Raw genomic sequence first — 20,139 nt, 5'->3', positions numbered from 1 at the left:
GATAAAAGAATGGGGTCTTGTACGCAAATATAATAGATTTCTGATTATCTGGATATCTTCAGAAATATGAGATAGCTGTGCATGAATTAGGTGGATTATCACATCAGACAGCCTGGCAGGTGTTAAAGCCTAAGCCAAGAAGAAGGTAAGTATCTCACTGATAGATTAAAAGTAAAATTTTCATCATTCTGTCCTTTTGGAGGGCACCTTTTGATAGCAGTGCTCTTCATCTGAACTTTATTCTATGTAAATATTTATTTCTTTCTAGATGAGACCAGGAAAGCATTTAGGGGCAGTAATAATGATAGCAACTGTAACAACCCAACAGCAACAATAATTATCCTGTAATAATAATAATAATGATCATATCATTGGAGTAAGTATGCTGAAGTCTGATATTTCAAGGGTTTGCCTCATCTTTTGCTAACAGATATGAGATTTTATTATGTTCTATTGCTGTCATTCTTTCATGACTGAATTCAGGTCGCCAATATGCAAGGACTCAGCATCTGCCTGGGTTTTTTAGTGATACCATGTAGTCACTGATAGGAGAGTTAATCAGAGAAAGAAGATGTAACCACTGATTTCTATCCTTACAAAGAAAATATAAATACAGTAAATGACAGGAAGTTTAATAGGGCTGAAAACTTCCTGAAGATAAGGACAGTGGTACATTATAATATATATCTCTAAGGAGTGTTGTAGAATTTAGAGTTTTTTAAATCATGTTTGACAAACAGCTGTCAGGAAAGATCTTGTTAGAATTAATCTTACTTTTGAAACAAGATGATCTCTGATGAGCTATCCATACCCAATTTGCTATGGTTATGATGATAACGAGATTTTCCCCTGACGTTGTGGATTATGTTTTAAGATTATGTCCATTGCAATCTTATGGGATGACAAATCCAAAAGCAGTCAAAATAAATGTAATTATTTTTACTGTCATACCAGTGGGATTCTAATAAGCAGTAAACAGTTATATTTATTGTCGTATATTTAGAAATGCAATGACTTGAGTCACCTAGTCCTGACCTCTACAGGAAATCACAGCATTCATATAACCTCATACGTCAAAATTCTGCCATAAGAATAGCTTGTTCAGGAGGGACCTGCATGCTTTTAAGAACAGGTAATGCAGCTCAGCCTTGCAGCTATATGCATCCACTGAGTTCAAACACTCCCAGTTGCTGGGGACTAAGACTCAGATGCTTTCTAATAAGAGCCACAAAGCTTTGGTTTCACCAGGGGGGCAAGTGAGTCTTGTGGTTCTTTACCTGAAGTGCATTCTTATTGTTAGCATAAATTTTCTGATCCTGAAGGCCTTTTAAAAAGACACCCAGAGTGGTTCTCATGCCGCTCTGCTGTGCAGAGAGGTGCTGTACACCTCACAGGTTTTCAGAATGTACCACTAACTCTCTGTTGTCACAGAGGACTGCACAGACAACCTAGATAATGTTGCTGCATTGCAGAGATGACTGAATTGCTGAAAGAACAAACAAGAGAGTTCCAAGTTCAAAATTCATTAGAATTTAATTATAAGAAATTGGGCCTCATTAAACAAACTCTCTAATTCTGTTGGAAAGAAAGACAGGGGAACTCACTTGTACATACCAGGTTGATGAAATGACCTAGTATAAACATCCAGATTGGATTAATATATGTAACAGGAGACTCCATCTGCTTTAACTGTCAAAATATGAAACCATTAATGATTTTTTTCCTGTGTTCTAAAACCATTGCAGCTCAACACTGTTGTTTTGTTTATATTGAATACGATTGGTTTGAAATACCATTAAAATGAATGCAGGTCATAACAGCAAAAGGCAGTATTACATTCTCAAAACCATTGTACCATAAATGAATTTTCATTCCTTTCCATTCTAGGCATTACATTTGCAGTTTTGGGACCACTTTTTTTTTTTGGCATAAACCAATTTTGCATGATGCCATGGGATTTTTTCCCACACCTAGAAGGATAACACTGTCCATAGCAATGTAGCAGAAAAAAACTGCTTGTAAACAAGTGCATACATGCAATTTGATTTTATGCTCCCAATTTAATGATTTTCTCTGTAGTTTATAGCTAAGCATAAACATTTTGAAAGGATAATTCTTAAGAGTCCAAAATCAGAGCAGCTCATCTTTCGCTTTTGGCAACAAGAGAGCATAGGAAGGTTACTCAGATGCTGAATGTCTGTAGCATGAATAGCTCCTCCCTTTCCATTTCATCTCCACAGTATGTCTTCTTACCGTCTATTTAGTGCTAGGTGCCATCCCTGAACTCCACCAGCCACACCAGCACTTAATCACCAGTGCACACAATACAGCCTTGATTTTGTTTTCTTTCTTCGCAGCTATGGTGTGATTTTGACAAACCAGTAGCCCTGAAGAACCAGACGTTCAACTCATCTGCATCTTTTACGGACATCTGTTCCTATCCTGAGGTATTTCTGAGGGTGCTTTTGAATCTGAGGCACGGATTCACAAAGGTTACATGGCAACCACCACCTGGAATCAATAACCTGTGTACTGGTGGTGGAGTCAGGAGCCTCAACAACACTGTGAAGCTGAACGTCTGCGTCTGTCCATATGCTGACAGAAAAAGCAGAGGCGGGTTACAGAACAAAATTAATCTTATAGTCTAATGGGGCATTACAGCCAAGTTTCAACCGTTGAACTTCATATAGAACCTTTACAATGGAAACACATCCAGCAATGATTCAATGAATCTAGTGCAATAAAACACCCTACTTTATTCATATGAAGCTGATGGAGACTAATGCTTCTTACACAGCAAAAACAGCAGTCATTCTGCTGTAGTCATTTTAAAGTTGCTTTTGGAGAAAAAAAAGTCCTCTCTGTGATGAGCAAGTAGGCATGAAAATCAATAGGTTGATCACGTGTAGATAAAAGAAGTATGTTACTTAGAAAGTCTTACAGCAGTGTCATGATACTGCCAGCAGTATGCCACAAATTGCAGGGATGCAGACTTTCCTACAGAGGAACTGTACTAAAGAGAAATGGTTCCCAGAAAAATGAATGCTATCTCTCCTAAAGCTGTGTGATAGAAGTTAAATTAAACTACATTTGGACTGTGGGTGTTGATGTTGCTATTTTAAATGTGAACAGCTCATGGCCATGATTGTCTCTTTATATGCAGTATCAGCTGCATGGATTGCATTTGACAGATGACTAATCATTGAGAAAAACAAGACAATGAAGAGATGAGAAAATGAGATATGAATAAAACTTCCAAGCGTCACTTTTTAAGAGAGTAACATAACTAAGCAAGACCTGCATTTAAAAGTAAAAAAAATTTAAAATAAAAAAAACACCCAAACCTGTGGCTTTATCCTCTCTTCAGTAGCCGAGAAAAGGGTCACGGTGGGAATATAATTCTCCCATCCTGATTAATGTGAGTCTTGTGGAAGTTCAGAATCCAAAGGAATATAAATTATTTTCTCTCAGTTGACTTTTCATTAGCAAACTACTACATTTCTCCCTTTCCTCTTTTCACTGTACAGGATGCCCTTTCCCTTCTAATACAATGAAAATGCCATAAAGGCTCAGAAGAGGATTTCTGCTACTGTGGAGGTGTCATGCGAAATAAAGAATTTTTAATCTCACATTCTATTTATAACAAAACTCTTATTTTCAAAATGCCTTGTACCCTAAGAAAAATTAATTGAGCACTGAAATCCAGAGCCTTTTTTTATATACTGCTGATCACTCGATCATTTATGTAGGTATTTAAGGAGTGAATATGTAGTCACTGATCGCTGAAAGTAACCAATGCTGTTTTCTGTTCAGTATTTTGTCTTCACTGGTGTGCTGGCAATGGTGACTTGTGCAGTCTTTCTTCGTCTCAACTCTGTCCTGAAGCTGGCAGTACTTCTCATCATGATTGCGATCTATTCTCTGCTGACAGAGACCATTTATGCTTCCCTTTTTCTGCAATATGACAACTTTAACCACAATGGAGAGTAAGTGTTCACAGCCCCCTTTAGGAACTGCTTTTAATAAGGTAATGGGTCGTCTTGCCAGAGTATACACGTATTGAATAACACCATAGTTAAGTATGGAGTGATGGTTGCAAGAGGCAATGACAAATCCAAAAGGTTTTATAATGTGATTGTTTCTCAGGCCTTTTTATTTAAATCTTAATTTCATTAGGACATTTAAATATTTAGCAAGGTTTATCTTTTATGTCTCCCATAGTCTATCCATGTTGCTAAAAATATGCATTATAGTGCATACATACATTGGTTGCTTCTGTTCTTGAAAACTCAAGATACTGATTGAAATTCTCACCTCAATTTAAGAAAACTGGAGCAAACAATTGATTTTTTAGGGGCAGGGTTTTAACTGTATAGATTTCAAACTATAACATGTAGTTGTGAAAGATATAAGGAATACAGGGACGATCCCATTTTGTAGGAGGGCATTTGAAGGACAGACTCCTCCTCCCAGGCTTTCTTTCCAGCAAGAGGAGTTGAAGAGGAGGACAGAAGAGCCACAGTAATTTGCGGAGTCAGAGGTGCATGAAGTGTTGCAATAACTGAATCTAGAGCAGGAGTGATTTAGCTCATTCAGAAAAAGCACTTCAGTCTTTGATACTTGACCAATTTAGTATTGCAGTTGCTTGTGCTTGTAAGTGCATGCCAGATGAAGATCCTCAGAATGACAGAAAAGCATGGATTTGCAGTACAATTAGTTCTCACAACAGCCACATCTTTATACATAGTAAGGCTCTGCATGTGTATCTTTCCTTGCTAGATTCCTACAGTAGCAAGGTACTAAAGATTTGAGATGAAATTCCTTTTTCTAATGCTAGTTATGCTTGTACAGACTAGTGATATGACATATAGCATATTCACAGCAGAGCTCAGCAAATATGACAAATGGCAGTAAGTAATACTTTGGCTAAGTAACCAGAAGTAGAAATCATGATCAGTGTCTTTAACTTTAGTCACTAATCAAGCATGACAAGGAAAGATTCTCCCTTGTGTGAAAATCTTTGAGAATTCAGAGTAGTTTCTATTCCCTATGTCAATGAAACTCTCCAGCGACTTCTATCACAGAAGAGCAAGAAAGAGGCAGCAATACCCTCTAGAGTAGCCAACAGCCCAGGACATAGAGAAGTCAGCTCAGATGCTCCACATTCAGGTCAAGGACCTGAACTTCAACTCTGACATTATGGAGCATGAGGTTCAAGGCCGTGTGCCCAGAAACTTATCTATTCTTAGCTATACCAACTAGTTGAATAAAAGGTTTTGCAACTCCCTACAAACCTCATTTAGCTCATATATTTGTGGCTATAGCTACATTACCATAATATGCAACAGCAGATGAGTTCATAACTAAGACCTTTGAGGCTGTTGCCCTTAGCCAATGTACAAGGGGTCCTTCTGGAATGAAATCGTTGGGAGGTTGTGTTTCAGACAACTTCAAAACGGAAAACATTTGCATTCCAAAATATTTGCAGATGGCAAAGATGTTTCCTGTCTGTCTTTTGCTCTATACTGATGACTCATCCATAGCGGCACATTTCCTCACAGAAAAATCTTCATTAGGCCCACAAACTCAGTTCAGTTAGCTCTCTCACAAAGAAGTTTCCTTTTGGTTTAGTTTTCATCAACCCCTGCTCTTTCTCTCTCTAATTTCTCTGTCATAGGAGTCCTCCTCTGACAAATATCACCTGATAGTTTTTTTTTCAAAATTACTATGGAAAATGGATTCTTGGTCTGGACTTTGCTTTATTCTTAGATGTCAAGATAGACAAAAGAGTGTTCCAAAGCATCTTCCAACTTCTGCTCTTTATTTACTCCTTTATTGACTTTTTTCACAACTTCAATCTTTAAGCACCTCTTAACCATTTCCTCACCTTTCTTCTCCCTTCAACAAAATAATTGCCAAGCATCCATGTTCGATTCACTTCCAAATTTAGTTCCTTCTCCCTTTTGTTTTACTATAAGATTGGCCATACCAGTTCCCCAACCTTCATCATTTATTTTTTTTTCCCCTGGGAAACATGCCTTCTTAAAAAACCCTGATATTACTGAGATAATCACTTTCATCAGGTTTGTCATTTTTCCACATAACTGTAATTTCTTCTCAGCTTTGAAACCCCCTTTTAGCTGCTCTGGACCTCTTTCACTTTATTTTCTCACACTATCTTTATGCTCCACACACAGCATCTCAGTGATTTCATACAGCAGATTTCATACAGCCAGTATCTTCTTGGCGCATCTTCTTTGCTTTCCTACTGTCTGCAAGAGTTTCCTTCCTTCCCCTGTCAGAGTCAGACACTTCTCTGCTCTCCTCGTTGTGGCTCACTAAACCCAGTCCTAATTACTGTTTACCATTTTTTTGATTCCCCTTTGATCCATGCCTCCTTTCTTAACTCACCTATCATCTTCTCCAAACCTTTCTCACAGTATGAGGATGTTTAACTTTCAGCTCTCCCTTGGGGTCCATCTTTTACCTAGGCCCATTCAGTGAGTAGTAAAAACACCAAAGGAGAGAAAACACTAAAGGAGCTTAGGTAGAGCAAGGATTAGGCAGAATCTAGGCAATGTTCTTCAGGATCACAATTAAAACTTTCACAGTCTGGAAGTTTCCCTTTCCCAGCTCCAGCCTCAACCTTTTCCCATCTAGACCCCAACTCCTGTACTCCTCAGGGGCTGCGGTGTTCATGGTTGTTGACCAAGCTCCCAGGAAAAGAGATTGACTGACACACAGCTTCCATATCACATTTGAAGGAGAAAGATCATCACCTTCTGTGTACCTACCATGGGCTACATTTTAGTTATTTAATAAATTTGTCTCCAAACAGTGAATACTCTAATTACACTCCTGTTGTCTTGAATGAATTATTGCTAAGTTAAATTTCCAATTACAGGGGCTTCTTTAAAGAACAATAGAACGTGGCAGGGTACATTGTGAAATGAAGCTTCTGAATAATTGTAACACTGACAAATCAATAACAGTATTTTACTTTGTATTTTTTTTCCAGCACAGACTTCCTGGGTACAAAGGAGGCATCTTTACTACTGATGGCAATGTTCCTTTTAGCCGTATTTTATCACGGTCAACAGGTATTGCAAACGTTTGCTTTAACCATTCCCTGTATCACTTGCAATTGCATGATGTGACAATAATTGCTTTCAAAATACCAACCGCCTTTTTATCCACTTGAGCATATGACCTTTAACAATTTAATAAACCATATGCAGAATCTGATTAAAGAAAGCCCACATCTGACACTGTCTACCATTCTTAAAGAACACGTGCAATATTATATTCAGCAATACACAAGTTATATTGCATTTTCTAACAGAAATTGAAAGAACAAGCGGGACCTCATTTATCTTAGGTACATTTGCAATTCCAGTGGCATCTGACTGCTTCAGTGCACTTGAGTAGGCATAAAACCAAAGTGAAGGAAGGAAATAACAAACAGTAAATAATAAAACTCCCATGAAATAGCTCAGTATGTTCATAGAGGAAAACCACCAGGTTTGAGGAAATGAGGAAAATTTGTGATTAAGCATCAACACTAACTTCTTTCGGTCATGGACCACCTGCACAAATTCTTTCATGTGGACCTAGGTAATAACCAGGATTTAGGGGCATCATAGCTTTAGAACTGGGAAACCGGGTATTTCAAGAATCCATACATAGTGCACAGGGAGAGTGAAGCACAAAAAATTAAGATTTAAAACAACAAATGCATTGAATTAAAGCCACCTAAAACTGGCTGCTTTCTCCACTGCTTCTGGCTGTCAGCCTCCAGGCTGCCACATGTCAAACATGATGACTTCAGGCAGTCTCTGTTGACATAGAGGCAAACGGGACCAATGTATTAAAGGAAGCAACAACCATAGTTGCCTTTAGACATTGTCCTGCATGTTCAAGTTCATTAAAGATTTTCCCTTAAAGAACATCAGGCTGATTAGTACCAGCATTTCTCAATCCTAATTTGAATAAGGTAATAAGAGAGAAATATTGCTGTGATGTATAACACAATATTATACACTTTATTACAATATTACTATAACTTTATAAGTTATGCAGGTACTTACAGGTTCCATTCCTTCCATAGGAGAGCAAAAAGAAAGCAACACTTAAATATTCTAGTAAGTTTCTTCTATTTTATCCTCTTTTTGAGGAAACGAGGAATGAGTGAGTAGAGGAAGCAAGAAATGAAATGTGCTTTGTGCCCAGACCTAAGTGTGACAGAAAACAACATACTTTGATATATCTTTATCAAGACATAAAGCCCCTTTAGGAAACATATGCTACAAATAAAAACTAAACATCCCAAACTTGTGATAAGCCTTATAATATTCCCAATGATTCTTAACATACGCAAAGATACATATCTAAGGGGTAGGAATGATCTAAAGTGAGAGTAAGAATTAAGAAAGAAAACACTAAAGGAGTTTAGGTAGAACAAGAATTAGGCAGAATCTAGGCAATGCTCTTCAGGATGTGTTTGTCTTCTACAAAATCCTGATCTGGGGTGTTTGAAAGTATTTTCCATCTCAGAGGCCTGTTAGCACAGCACAGTCTTTATCCATCCTATTAATCTTCCTTGTTCCATAAAACAGGGTGGCTGAACTCAAACTACCCTTGGAAATGGTCCCTGGGATGTGCTAACTACTGCATGTTCTCCCAAACGATTCATAGGGCCACTCTGTCAATTTAACAATATCCAACAGCAGTGCCCAGGAACATTTCCTTCTATTCTTTAATTTCTCATTATAGAGTTAACCCAAAGGTCTCTGTATAAATGCCAACTAAAAAAATATATTAAAAAATCATCCAGAGAACATTAAAAAAAATTTCTGCAATAATCTGAATTGATGGGGAGCACAGTAAGTGCAATAAAGCTGTCCCCCAGCACAGCTTTGCTTTTCACAAACTGTGAAAGTATTCTGAAGTAGAATAGCTTAAAACTTGCCTCGTATTAGGTGGATTTACAAAAAAGATTACTTTTGTAAGATTAAATTCATGGACCTTTAGTTTCTGAACAGCTAATTACTGTCCTTCTCCATTGTGATTTGAAGTTAATCCCCACTTTTGCACCCAGAATTTTAAGATAGATTCAAGAAAAAGTTGTCTGAGACTGTCTAATTAGGCTCAGAACTTTCTTAAAGTCTTACCTGTACTTCAGCCAATAAATCTTGCAGGTGTCTTGTGCTAAACCCATAATTGAAAGTAGTTGTGTTACTGTTACATGACTTCAGGCTAAATAGATTAATTTTCTATCAGCAATTCCATTTCATCTAGAAGCACATCTTTTTAACACAAGTAATACATATTTTACAGCAGTGTTTCTGTAAACATGAACGATGTCTTGAGGATAATTTCGAGACTAGACTTATGCTGTTGTAAAATGTGTTCATTTACAGCTTTATTTTTTTATTGAGTTAAGTTGAATAAACTATCCCTTGAAGTCTTACCAAAATACAATACCATATATAGCCCTCTCTACTAGAAATACATCTCTAGTGAAAACACACAATATAAATAACTTACTAACCCTGACTGAAACTTTCTGCCATGGCTTTAAAAGGGAAGGTTTTACCAATTGCACAGAGGGAATAAAACTGCCCACAGCAGACCCAGTCCCTCCTCTACCTCCACCCCAATTAGACCTAAAAAGAGACCTTATGAAACAGAAGGCAAAATCCTATCTTGTTTCTTTTAGATTGTAGATCCAAGTGTAGATCTTGCCTACACCAGATGAGTGTTGTAGTGTAAGCAAGTGTTGATTGACTGGTTTGCTCCTCTGCTTCTGGGGCTCTTTGGTACAAAGGAAGACTTGAACTTTGGCAGCTTAGCTCTACAGAGCCTCACAGAAAGGGAGGAAGGACTCACATCCCTACACAGCAATTTATCTGCAAAAAACATGACGTCCTGAACCTTCTTCATGCTTGGGATAAAGGGGAAGAATAAGGAAATGTGAAAAGGAGATTTTTCCAATTGAAAGCCAAAAAGAGAGGAAGAGATATACCTAATTCTGGTATTATGCTTCAGGTCTCTTCGTTATCCTTCCAATATTCAGATTTTAGTGTAGTGAAGAAAGGATATTTCCTTGTTATGTCTGCTGTTAGACTGTTCTCAGCAGCTGAAAGTGTCCCTTTGGGATGTAAATCCTCTTTTCTCATTCTCTAAGGAAGAATATTCTGCCCCTCAAATACTAATCCTTACCTTGTGCTTTCCTTGCGTGTGGCAATTGTCTTCAGAGAGGTTGGGTTGTACAGCATTTAGAGGACATAGGTATTGTTAGGCTTTCTGTGTAATGTATCTATCTTCCCTATTTTCTTCACTCACTATTGGAATTAGGGGTGTTTTGTAGAGCTACATATCAGGGCAAGAAAACCTGGACATTTCAAGATTTATGTTGCAGACAGTAATTTTTATCAGCACCACTGTGCCCAGGAACATTCCTTTACACAATCAAAAAAAAAACCCCAAAACTCAATCTTATAATGTTGTTAGTTTTAACAAATATCAGAACTTCGCAAAGCGTCGTCTTAAAATTTTCTATTTTCAAACCTCATATGTAGCACACCCTTTTATGTCTGAACTGATAGTTTCATCTCAGTTGTCCACTGATGATGCAAGAAAAATATTTCATGTTACAATGTGATTATATATAACCAGAATGATGTTATCTGAAATGTAAAAATTAGCAGCTGCTATTCTCAGTTAGGTTTAGAGATGTGAAATTTTCCTGTACAGCAGCATAAAAAGTCAGCTGTGAGAAACTGTACTGCAGGTTTTTGCAAAGCTCTTATTGAAGTGGCATTATATATCTGAAGCATCAAAGAACTCAGAATCCAGCAGCAGCTCCTGTTCCAAGCCAATCTGTAAAATACCTTTAGAACTTCTTGCAAAATTATAGTCAATGTTGCCTTTGCAGTCAGTTGGGAGAGATAAAAGTCAGTTATGATCTGGTATGGGCTCTGTCCTCTAGCACAAAAGAAAGGGGGAAGGAAACTGAAAAGGGTTTTTAAAAATGATTTAAAAATAGCTTTTCCTGACATGCTTTTTGGTGTAGTTAATTTAGGGAATTAATAGTCACAAGATAGAAGATCAAAATATTAGAACCAGAAAAGAGATTAGTTGTATATAAAGGTGGCAATAGCATCCAGAGGCCAAGTAAATCACTTCTAAAATGCATGCAAACTTTAGAAGTTTATACGAAGCCAGGCTCACGTTAAGGTTTTAGAAAGGAAAGCTCTCTGGAGTAAAGTCAACCTATAAGGCCACTTGCAAGGTGCTTTGCATTTTCTTCTGAACAATTTGCTATTGGTCACTGTTGCTGAGGAGAAATGTGGACAAGATGAGTCACTAAACAATGCATGAATGCCGTTTTACTCACTCCCACCCACTGCAGGCTTGATCTTTACTTCACCTTGGTACATGAACTATATCCCAACCACTTCCTTAATCCCAGCACCTTTTGGAAAACCATTTGATTCCTTTATTTGTTGGTATAATATGCTTCTCTGCAGGGTGTTTTATTACTATCTCTGGTTAAAACATCTTAAGCCTCACAGATATATTTTCTCTTTCAGTTTACTGCACGCAGATATTTTTCCATCATTTTCAATAAGGCTGTAACTTAGTAAGTCACCCCTTGTACAAGCTACAGTATCACCTGCCTTAAAATCTAATTGAAAGACTCTGTCGGTGTAACACACCCAAAAGTTCAGGCAGTGCTGTTCTTGTCCATGTGCTGACACATGTGCCTCTCAGGCGAGCAACGTGATTTTTTGATACGTTCCTCTCTTCAGATAGCAGACAGTTGGCATTTATGTATATATGAATATTCATTTTTATATCTATGTATAAAAACACACAATGCTTATATATATATGTATACATTATCTGTTCTGTGCAGAAATCTTCCTTCTGTACACATACAGCACTGAAAACTATTTAACTTCGGTTAGCAGCTGAGGATATCAGGCACTGCCACTGTGCACAGACTAAATTGTCACTGCAGACTCTGGATCCGCAATACATCAGGGACAGAGTATTCCAGGGATTTCTAATAGCATGTCTTTCACTATCTTTTAAAATAAAATTGCAAATAACTGCATATCCCAACAGTAGAAATACCTCATTTTGGTGCCACAGATTTCAAAGTCCTCTTTGAGGGTGTGTTGGGCTGTTATATATAGTTCTGCTGAAAGATGCTCATCCTTGGGAAGTAAATTACCTGTCTCTGCAAAGTGTTTAGAATGACCCTTGTGCTATTTTCTCACAAAACTCATTTCATTTGAAAACATATATGAAAAGAACAAATTTATTTCGTACCAGTATCTTCCAATACCTTATCTCCTGTCTGACTCTATTATTTAACTAATAAAGAGGTGTTTAAAAGGAAAATAATTTTGTGACATTTTCTACCCACTGTAATATGACAAATATTATTTTGCCCAAGATTCCTCTGAGACATTCACCACACACAAGACAAAGAAATAATCTCTTTTTCTGGCGATGAAATCACATTCTTACAGAGTCAAAGATCTTCAGCAGCACTGAAAGCAGTTACATGGCAGGAGCAGCCTGCCCGGATAACAATACAACCTCTACTCTTATCTTGTCAGGTTTTATTTTTGCCTTTTTTTTCTCTCTGGAACTATAGCTGGAATACACAGCAAGGCTGGATTTTCTGTGGCGTGTTCAAGCAAAAGAAGAAATCAATGAAATGAAGGAGTTAAGGGAGCACAATGAAAATATGCTACGAAATATTTTACCCAGTCACGTTGCCCGTCACTTCCTGGAGAAGGATCGGGATAATGAAGTATGTATCAGTTCTATTTCTGTTATTTTTGTCTAATTAGTGAAAGAAAAGCAAATCTGTCAGGAAATTGTTAGAACTTAGTTTTCGATAGGATCCATTACACAAATACTGCCCATATTTGGTGTCTGATCCACATTAAAAAAACATTCATGTTTTAAAGTAAAGGGTTCTGCACTTCTAGGACCACATCTGGAGTGGTGTTTTCAGGTTTGGGCTCACCAGTAGGAGACACATGGACTTAATAGGGCAAGTCTAGCAGAGGGCCACCAAGATGATTAGGGGATTAGGGCACATAACATATGAGGAGAGGCTGAGAGAGCTGGGTTCATTCAACCTTAAGAGGAAAAGATTGAAAAAGAATCTCATCATTGTCTTAAACTACCTAACGGGTGTTTCTGGAGAAGACAGAGCCAAACTCTTCTCCAATGTGCAAGTCAAAGGACAAAAGGCAATGACACAAGTTGCAGGAAGAAAAATCTCAGTTAGATACAAGGGGAAAAAAGATCATGGGAAAGTAGTCATTGCATCAGAGTCAGAGAGGTGGTGAAATCTCCAGTTTTGGTGATACTTGACCCTCAACTGAACAAGGCCATGAGAAACTTGACCTCATTGGCCCTGCTTTGAGTGGGAACTGTATTGGATGACCTTCCAACCTCTGAGTCTGTGAAAATCTAATATTCCTAAAAAAGATACGTGAATTTAACAGAATGCCTGTGCAACCTGAAGATAGGCCAGTGTTGCAGAAGTATTATTACAGCCCTGGCAATTATTATGGAAGGAATCTATGCAACAGACTGCAACAGACCTGAGCCTCTCAGACCCAAGAGAACATTTCTGCCAACTCATATTGCCCCTTAGCTGTGTTTTTGGGGCAGTTAATGGAACACCCATTTCAGAAACATAGCTGGTCACTATGTTCCTAAAGAGTGTTTGCAGTACACAAAGAAAAGCTTGATAATAGAGTCTCTGGACATTCCTAAGACAGAGTTTGAAAAGAGGTTGCTGAAGGGAGAAAGTCAAGTCCAGAATTTGTTTCTGAAATCAGCAGCAAGTTGATCACTCCTTATCTGAAATAAGGCAAATATGTATTATAATATTATCTGTGAAAAAAAGCTATTGTATGATGAAACTGGAATTTTCTCATGTAATATTGAAATTATCTTTAATAATGAAGAGTTTACAAGTGTTGCAAGATTCAGGTCTTGCCAGGACTGATGTATCTATTCATTGTGCAGCAAAAAAGAATCAAGACTATCCTTTTCTGATTGTACATTTTGGAAATAGACGTAGCCAGATGAATTAGACTGCACAATGAGGAATCATTGTGCTCTGAAGATGTGATTTCAAATATCACCTAGGGAAGGACAGCATAGTAAGAAACTACAAGGAAAGGTACTTCAGAAATAAGTCTCTTGAGGAATTTTACACTCAGTGAGTATTAAACTCCCATAAAAACACTGCTTTTCACATGAAAAATGTGTGCATGAAAGCAACCAGGTTAAAATTGGAAATGGAGCAGACCCCGATACCGCCCATAAGTGCGTTATGGCATATCTGCATGATGGATTTTCAGGGAATATGTGTCCTCTCTTACACATTCATTCACATACGCTTACATGCATAATAATCTTTAAAAGCAAACAGATGCCCCATGCATCACTGCTGATGCTTCGATAATTTGCCACTGAATTCAATTCCACCACCCCTGCTTTTTGTAAGGCAATTTCCAGAGTCACTATACTTGGGGATGATTTATGCATGAGTCGGCTGGCTGTAACATCTACCAGATTTCAGTACAATCAATCCTGCAGTTCATGTCTGACCATTAAGTTAATTTCTCTGCTCTCAAAAAATGAATTCCCAAATGTGTACTGTAAGCATTTTCTCGTTGATGTGTTATTTCTGTCTTGATGCTTCTTACCAAAAATAGAAAAACTGAGCAGCTGAAGGCTCAGACAGTTATTTTCTGTCTTCATGATCTGAGGACAGAGTATGCCTGAGTGTATATATGCTTCTCCTAGCACATATTGGGTAGTCTTCCATAAGCATCCACAAACTAATGTGTGTATTACTTTTTTCTATATCTATGAAAGGGAAAAAGAGTGTCCTTAGAGTATGGCTTCCAGGATCCTGCAAGTGTTCCTCAGTGAAAGAAAGTGTAAGAGCAGGAAGGGAATCAGTCAAGTTTTTTCTCAATCAAAGCTTTGCAGTGTCCTTGGAAACTAGCAGAGTTTTCCTACTTTTACTGTAGGACACGTTGTTAAACAGTCTACCTAAGTAGCAGCATTAGCAGCATAGCAAAGTGCAGGGCAGGGCTTCAGGATGCTTTTCTAGGGTGGATGAAGGAAGAAGAGGACCCCGAGGTGTTCACATCAGGTGTATGGCATCCAGCAGTAAGTCCTTTTATCATGAGACCAAAGCACTGAAATTTCCGAACACACATTAACAAGAACATTGAGAAGCAACTACTCCAGGTCAGAATGTCATAAGAGAAGTCCTAGAACAGAAATTAAAGTATAAAGAAAAATTAAACAAAAGAGAATACATATGGTTGTGGTATACTAGACACTAGAAAAGAATATCAGGAGTTGGGGGGGGGGCTCTGTCTTTGGAATTTTTAATGTTGAAATTAGTTTTGTTCCAAAAATTTTGTTTGTGTTCAGAGAACTAACCACATTCTCACATATATATTATGACCAGAACCCATCCATAAATAAATCTGTCATTCAGTACCAGAGTGAATTATATGGATAACATAAGAGGAAGCTTATCCCAGGTCACACTTTATCCTAAGAGCCTCCTGTGTCCGATCCCTTATAAGCTGCTTTCTGTCCCCAGTAACTCCATTATCACCCTCACTTCTGCTTCCCCCTCCTTTCAAACCCTAATAGGAGGAACATCTCCCAGACCCAGGCAACCCAAATGGCTCTGTAGTCACCCTAGGAGAACAACAGTTTACCACAGGGTAAGGGCTCTCTGAAAACCTGTTAACAGACAAACTTGTAAAGAGCTGCAGTAGTGCAAAGTATAAATTATCCACTGGCAAATGTGGTGACTGAGAGGACTCTTTACAAAGAGGTCATATTAGACATTTTAAATGGTCCCATCTGATCCCTGTTAATGAACAAATTAAAAAATACATTGTCAATTGCAAACATTTACGAGAGACTTAAACAATAATAAATAATAAACATTAGGTTCCTTTTACTTGCCTAACAGTACTTGATTTTCTGGTATTCATACCTGCAAGTGAATCCTTCATTTCTTCAAGTCGTTCCCCGTATAAATCAAAATGAAAAATTCTATTTCATTTTTGCTGGTGTAGCCCCCTTACCCCAGAAGCAGAAAGAGCAGATTTTCAAAACAAAGGCAAACCCTGCATATAATCCATGATAAAAATTTGAGAGCTCTCAGCCCCCTCCTGTTGAACTTGGCTAACACTTAATATACTGATGCTAACCCCAGATATTAAGCTATTATACATGGAAGAAATAAGAAGCCTATTCTAATTAGTGCCAATAACATTCTTTTCCCTAAATTACCACTTCAAGTAATTTTTCTTCATTGTTCTTTTAGGAATTATACTCTCAGTCCTATGATGCTGTTGGTGTGATGTTTGCTTCTATTCCTGGATTTGCTGACTTCTATTCCCAGACTGAGATGAATAACCAAGGAGTAGAATGTCTGCGCTTGTTGAATGAAATCATTGCAGACTTTGATGAGGTAATACCAGCTACTAGAGAAAATCCAACAGTGCTTTAAATGATGAGTTCCCAAATACCAAATGTATTACGAAATTTAGTAACTATTCTGCTTCTGTTAATTGTCTGATCTTTTTATCTCAATTACAATTGTCTATTTTACTTTTTTGCACTTAGTCTTGCCGAACTTTGGTATGAATGACCTGGTGAGATAGAGACTGAAATCAATAGTTATTGGAGTATAAACAAATATAAATAAAAGTACAATATGCTCCAGCGTATACAGAAGTAGAATATGCCTTAATTCTGTAGAAAAAAAAAAGAAAGATGAAGATATTTGCAACAGTTCTGGAAAGTAGTGGTCTAAATGCAAACAGATGAAGGTATTGTTTTGAATTCATTGGCTGAATGGACTCAATGAATGTTTAAGGTAAAGCAGTGTCATGCTAAATGTGAAGAACACAGCTCAGAAGTAAATGTTGGGTAGAGAATGAAAGGTGGTGACATTAACAGAGAAGACTTGTCTGGTCAGGTATGATATACAGAGGTAAATGAAGTAAAGCTGTTTGCTTTACTGAGGAATTCAGAGATGAAGGGAAATATAAAAAAAAATAAAATGGAAAGGACATAGATAGGAAAAAGAATTTATTTAGGTATCCTGTGCAGTTCATTTCAGAAATGGAGATGAGGAGGTGATAAGATAAACAGGAGAAGAAAAGTCGCATCCCCGATGTAGCTATTGCGAGGTGGAAGCAAGAAAAAATTAGGAAGTGATGAGGAAATCAGAGGCAAGTTGCACACTTGATATTGCATACTCTGCCAAGTCAGTAAAGATGGTTAGACAGGTGGTATCATGTCCTGCAATGAGCCCAAGAGGAATTAAGAAAGAGGACAAAGGATAGACCAACAAAGAGCTTTGAAAAACCTTTAAAACTAGGAAGGGTGCAAAAGTAAGGCCAAAATGATGTATTATGGGGAATTTTAACCCTACACTGCAGGCAGTTTTCAGGAGCATGTAGCCCTCCTGAGCTCCCCAAGTAGTAGAAGCAAAATCTGACCCATCCCTATACTTACTGGGGAGATCAAATCTGTGTGCCAAACTGGAAAGGTGAGGATGGAAAATGGGAGGGGAAAGGGGGAAGTGGTGGTGATATCATCAGCCTGTTTTTTGAGAATTTATTTAAAGAGACAGCAGAAAAAAACCCCCTCCTTTTCAGAATTCTGCTGAGCAAGACAAAACTAGCACTAAACTGGACAGAATGGGCACATGGATAGCAAGAAATTGTTGAGACACAGTAAAAATCCTACCCAAGAAACTCATGTTCTCTTTAATCTCTGTTTATCCCAATGATTTTTTTTAATTCATTTCTCTATTGTGGTAGATTAGCAACTGGAGAAGTGATAAGTATCTTGTCATCTTAAAATTAAGATGCTGTTCAAGAAAACAGAATTTGTTCCCTCAAAAGGAGCTGGATATGGATCTTGCATCCCACATGAGCTATGTAACCATGGAGCAATTATCTAAAACAGAGAAGGAAAAAACTTCACTTTGGTTGTGGTTTGAAAAAAAGATAACATCTTTTACTACTTTGGCTCTAAACTCAGAAGTGTTATCAGAGTGCAAAAGATTGAGTTTTTTAGAGAAGACAAGAAGGCGTACTTAGTCTTTGCATCTGGACCAGGATTCTTCTCATAGGTTAAGCATGCAGAAAAACGTTTTTCCAGAAAATTAAAGCATTGGCAGAGTTTAGACCTCTCCAGGGTTTAGAATAGAGCTGAATGAAGATTTGAGAATTAGAGTCTCTGGGGTTTTTTTTAATTTATTTAGTTCTACCTCAGTCCTACTATAAATATCTAACCCTCTTTGAGGATCTAGCCTAGAGTTTTTGGTTTGGTTGGTTGTTTAGCTTTAAAGAGCAAGTATCTCCAAAGGCTTTAGAGGAAGGAGGAAAAGATGAAAATAGAAGGCATACAACTGAGAAAAAAGGATTAGGAAAAAAAAAAAAAAATCTTTTTTTTTTTCTTTATTCTGTCCTAAGCAGCAAGTACCTAAGGCCTCGCAAAAGTTTGGAATAATGTGTGTTCAATTTGCTTCTCTGGTGGAAGCTACGCTATCTTCATCTCATAAGTGGAAAGCAAAGGCACAAAAGGATAACTGACTTTCCTACATTCTTTTCAAAACAAATATACCTGTTCCCATGACAGAAGCTAGAACCTAAATATGAACCCAGATCAGGGTATTAACTGCACCTTCATCCTCCCTCATCCCAGGCATCTGCACGGGGAATGTTCGTAGAGTGGTAGCTCATAAAAACTGGTCCAAGGTTAAGATTACCAAACTCTGAAACAAGACTCTGAAAGAAAATGGGAGTTTATCCATATAATTGGTCAGATACTAAAATTACTAGTGGGAAATAGAAGAATTCACAAGGAATGCATCCCTGTGCATTTTAGTAAAAAACAAAACTACTGTCCTATCAGAAGAGCTCTGTAACATACTAAGCTCCTGCGCTGCTTTCTCTATAGGTATAAATACCTCCTTCTTATCTCTGAAATCTTGCACAGCTGTCAGCATGCTTCTTGATTAATAGTTTTGGTTTTCTTTCCAGATCTGATTAAAATTATTATGGCTCAAACTTAATGAAAAGCCTATTGCTGTGAGTTAATTTAAGATATTTTGGCATGCACGCTCATATAATCTTCACAACAAAATTCCATTGCTGCTGTGGCGATTACCAAAGACAAGATTTTCATCAAAAACCCTAACACAGTATTACATTCAGGCCCCTAACACCTGCTCTGTAATTAATAAAGGACCTAATTAGAGACTGTATTATGTCCCAGACATGTTTAGTTGAATAATAGATATGTTCGGGGTACGGGTAGTAAATGAAATTATATGATCCCCTTCTGACTGCTAACCTACTCCCATCATGGCCATGCCATTAGTTTATTCTGTCTAAGCAATCTGAAGGTGATATGCCAGACAGAACAACTGAAGTGAGTAATCCTGCCCATGGAAAAAGAACCAGAAGTCATTTCGGGTATGATGTCCCAGGGCCAGTAGTGTTTCCATGTAACTATTGACTGGCACTACACGATGTCACTTTTCCTCGTTTTTCATGATGTTTCTTGCCAAGATTGCCTGCTGTCTCAATACAGCCCTGGAAGCAAAACTCAGAGGTGCAGCTTGTAAGCAGAGCAGACCTGTTAGCCATGGGAAAACTTTGTTCCTCAGTATCACGTGAACATCTCTGTAGTGATACACAAATGTAGAAATCAGCACAGGAGCGTAAGACATTGGTACCTGCTGCTATTTGAGATATCCCAGGTGATTTGGACACCCACATGGGATCGTCAGGTCCCATACTGCACTGTCAGAAAACTCATGCTGTTCTGGAGCAGGTCATTGGAGGTTTTTCAGGGAAGCATGTGCTAGATGACACTAGGCATCTATGTTTAGAAAATTGAATTGAGTTCCTAATCCCAAATCAGATTCTAGGCTGTGAATTCCCTCCTGTCCTTACATAGTGGGGATGCTGTGTCCATAGGGCCAGGAAGATGTTTCTTAACAGCACTGATAAAAATACAAATTGACCCAGTTTGGAA

The 20,139-nt window shown here is 37.9% G+C and overlaps 1 protein-coding gene across 1 annotated transcript in view; it reads left to right on the top strand.

Moving 5' to 3' along the window:
* ADCY8 (adenylate cyclase 8 (brain)) overlaps positions 1-20,139 on the top strand; it is a gene marked incomplete at its 5' end in the record, with an annotated part of 130,876 nt that overhangs the window by 100,863 nt on the left and 9,874 nt on the right. Inside the window, 5 exons of the mRNA XM_009881017.1 lie at positions 2,358-2,447; positions 3,814-3,986; positions 7,019-7,100; positions 12,671-12,829; positions 16,406-16,552. Of these exons, the coding sequence (XP_009879319.1) occupies positions 2,358-2,447; positions 3,814-3,986; positions 7,019-7,100; positions 12,671-12,829; positions 16,406-16,552 (651 nt within the window). The remainder of the gene's footprint in view (positions 1-2,357; positions 2,448-3,813; positions 3,987-7,018; positions 7,101-12,670; positions 12,830-16,405; positions 16,553-20,139) is intronic.

This window comes from Charadrius vociferus, unplaced genomic scaffold (assembly GCF_000708025.1).
Source record: "Charadrius vociferus isolate BGI_N301 unplaced genomic scaffold, ASM70802v2 scaffold2, whole genome shotgun sequence".
Classification (NCBI taxonomy): Eukaryota; Metazoa; Chordata; class Aves; order Charadriiformes; family Charadriidae; genus Charadrius; species Charadrius vociferus.
Note: the sequence above shows the minus strand (reverse complement) of the source record. Positions and strands in the feature narration are given on the sequence as shown.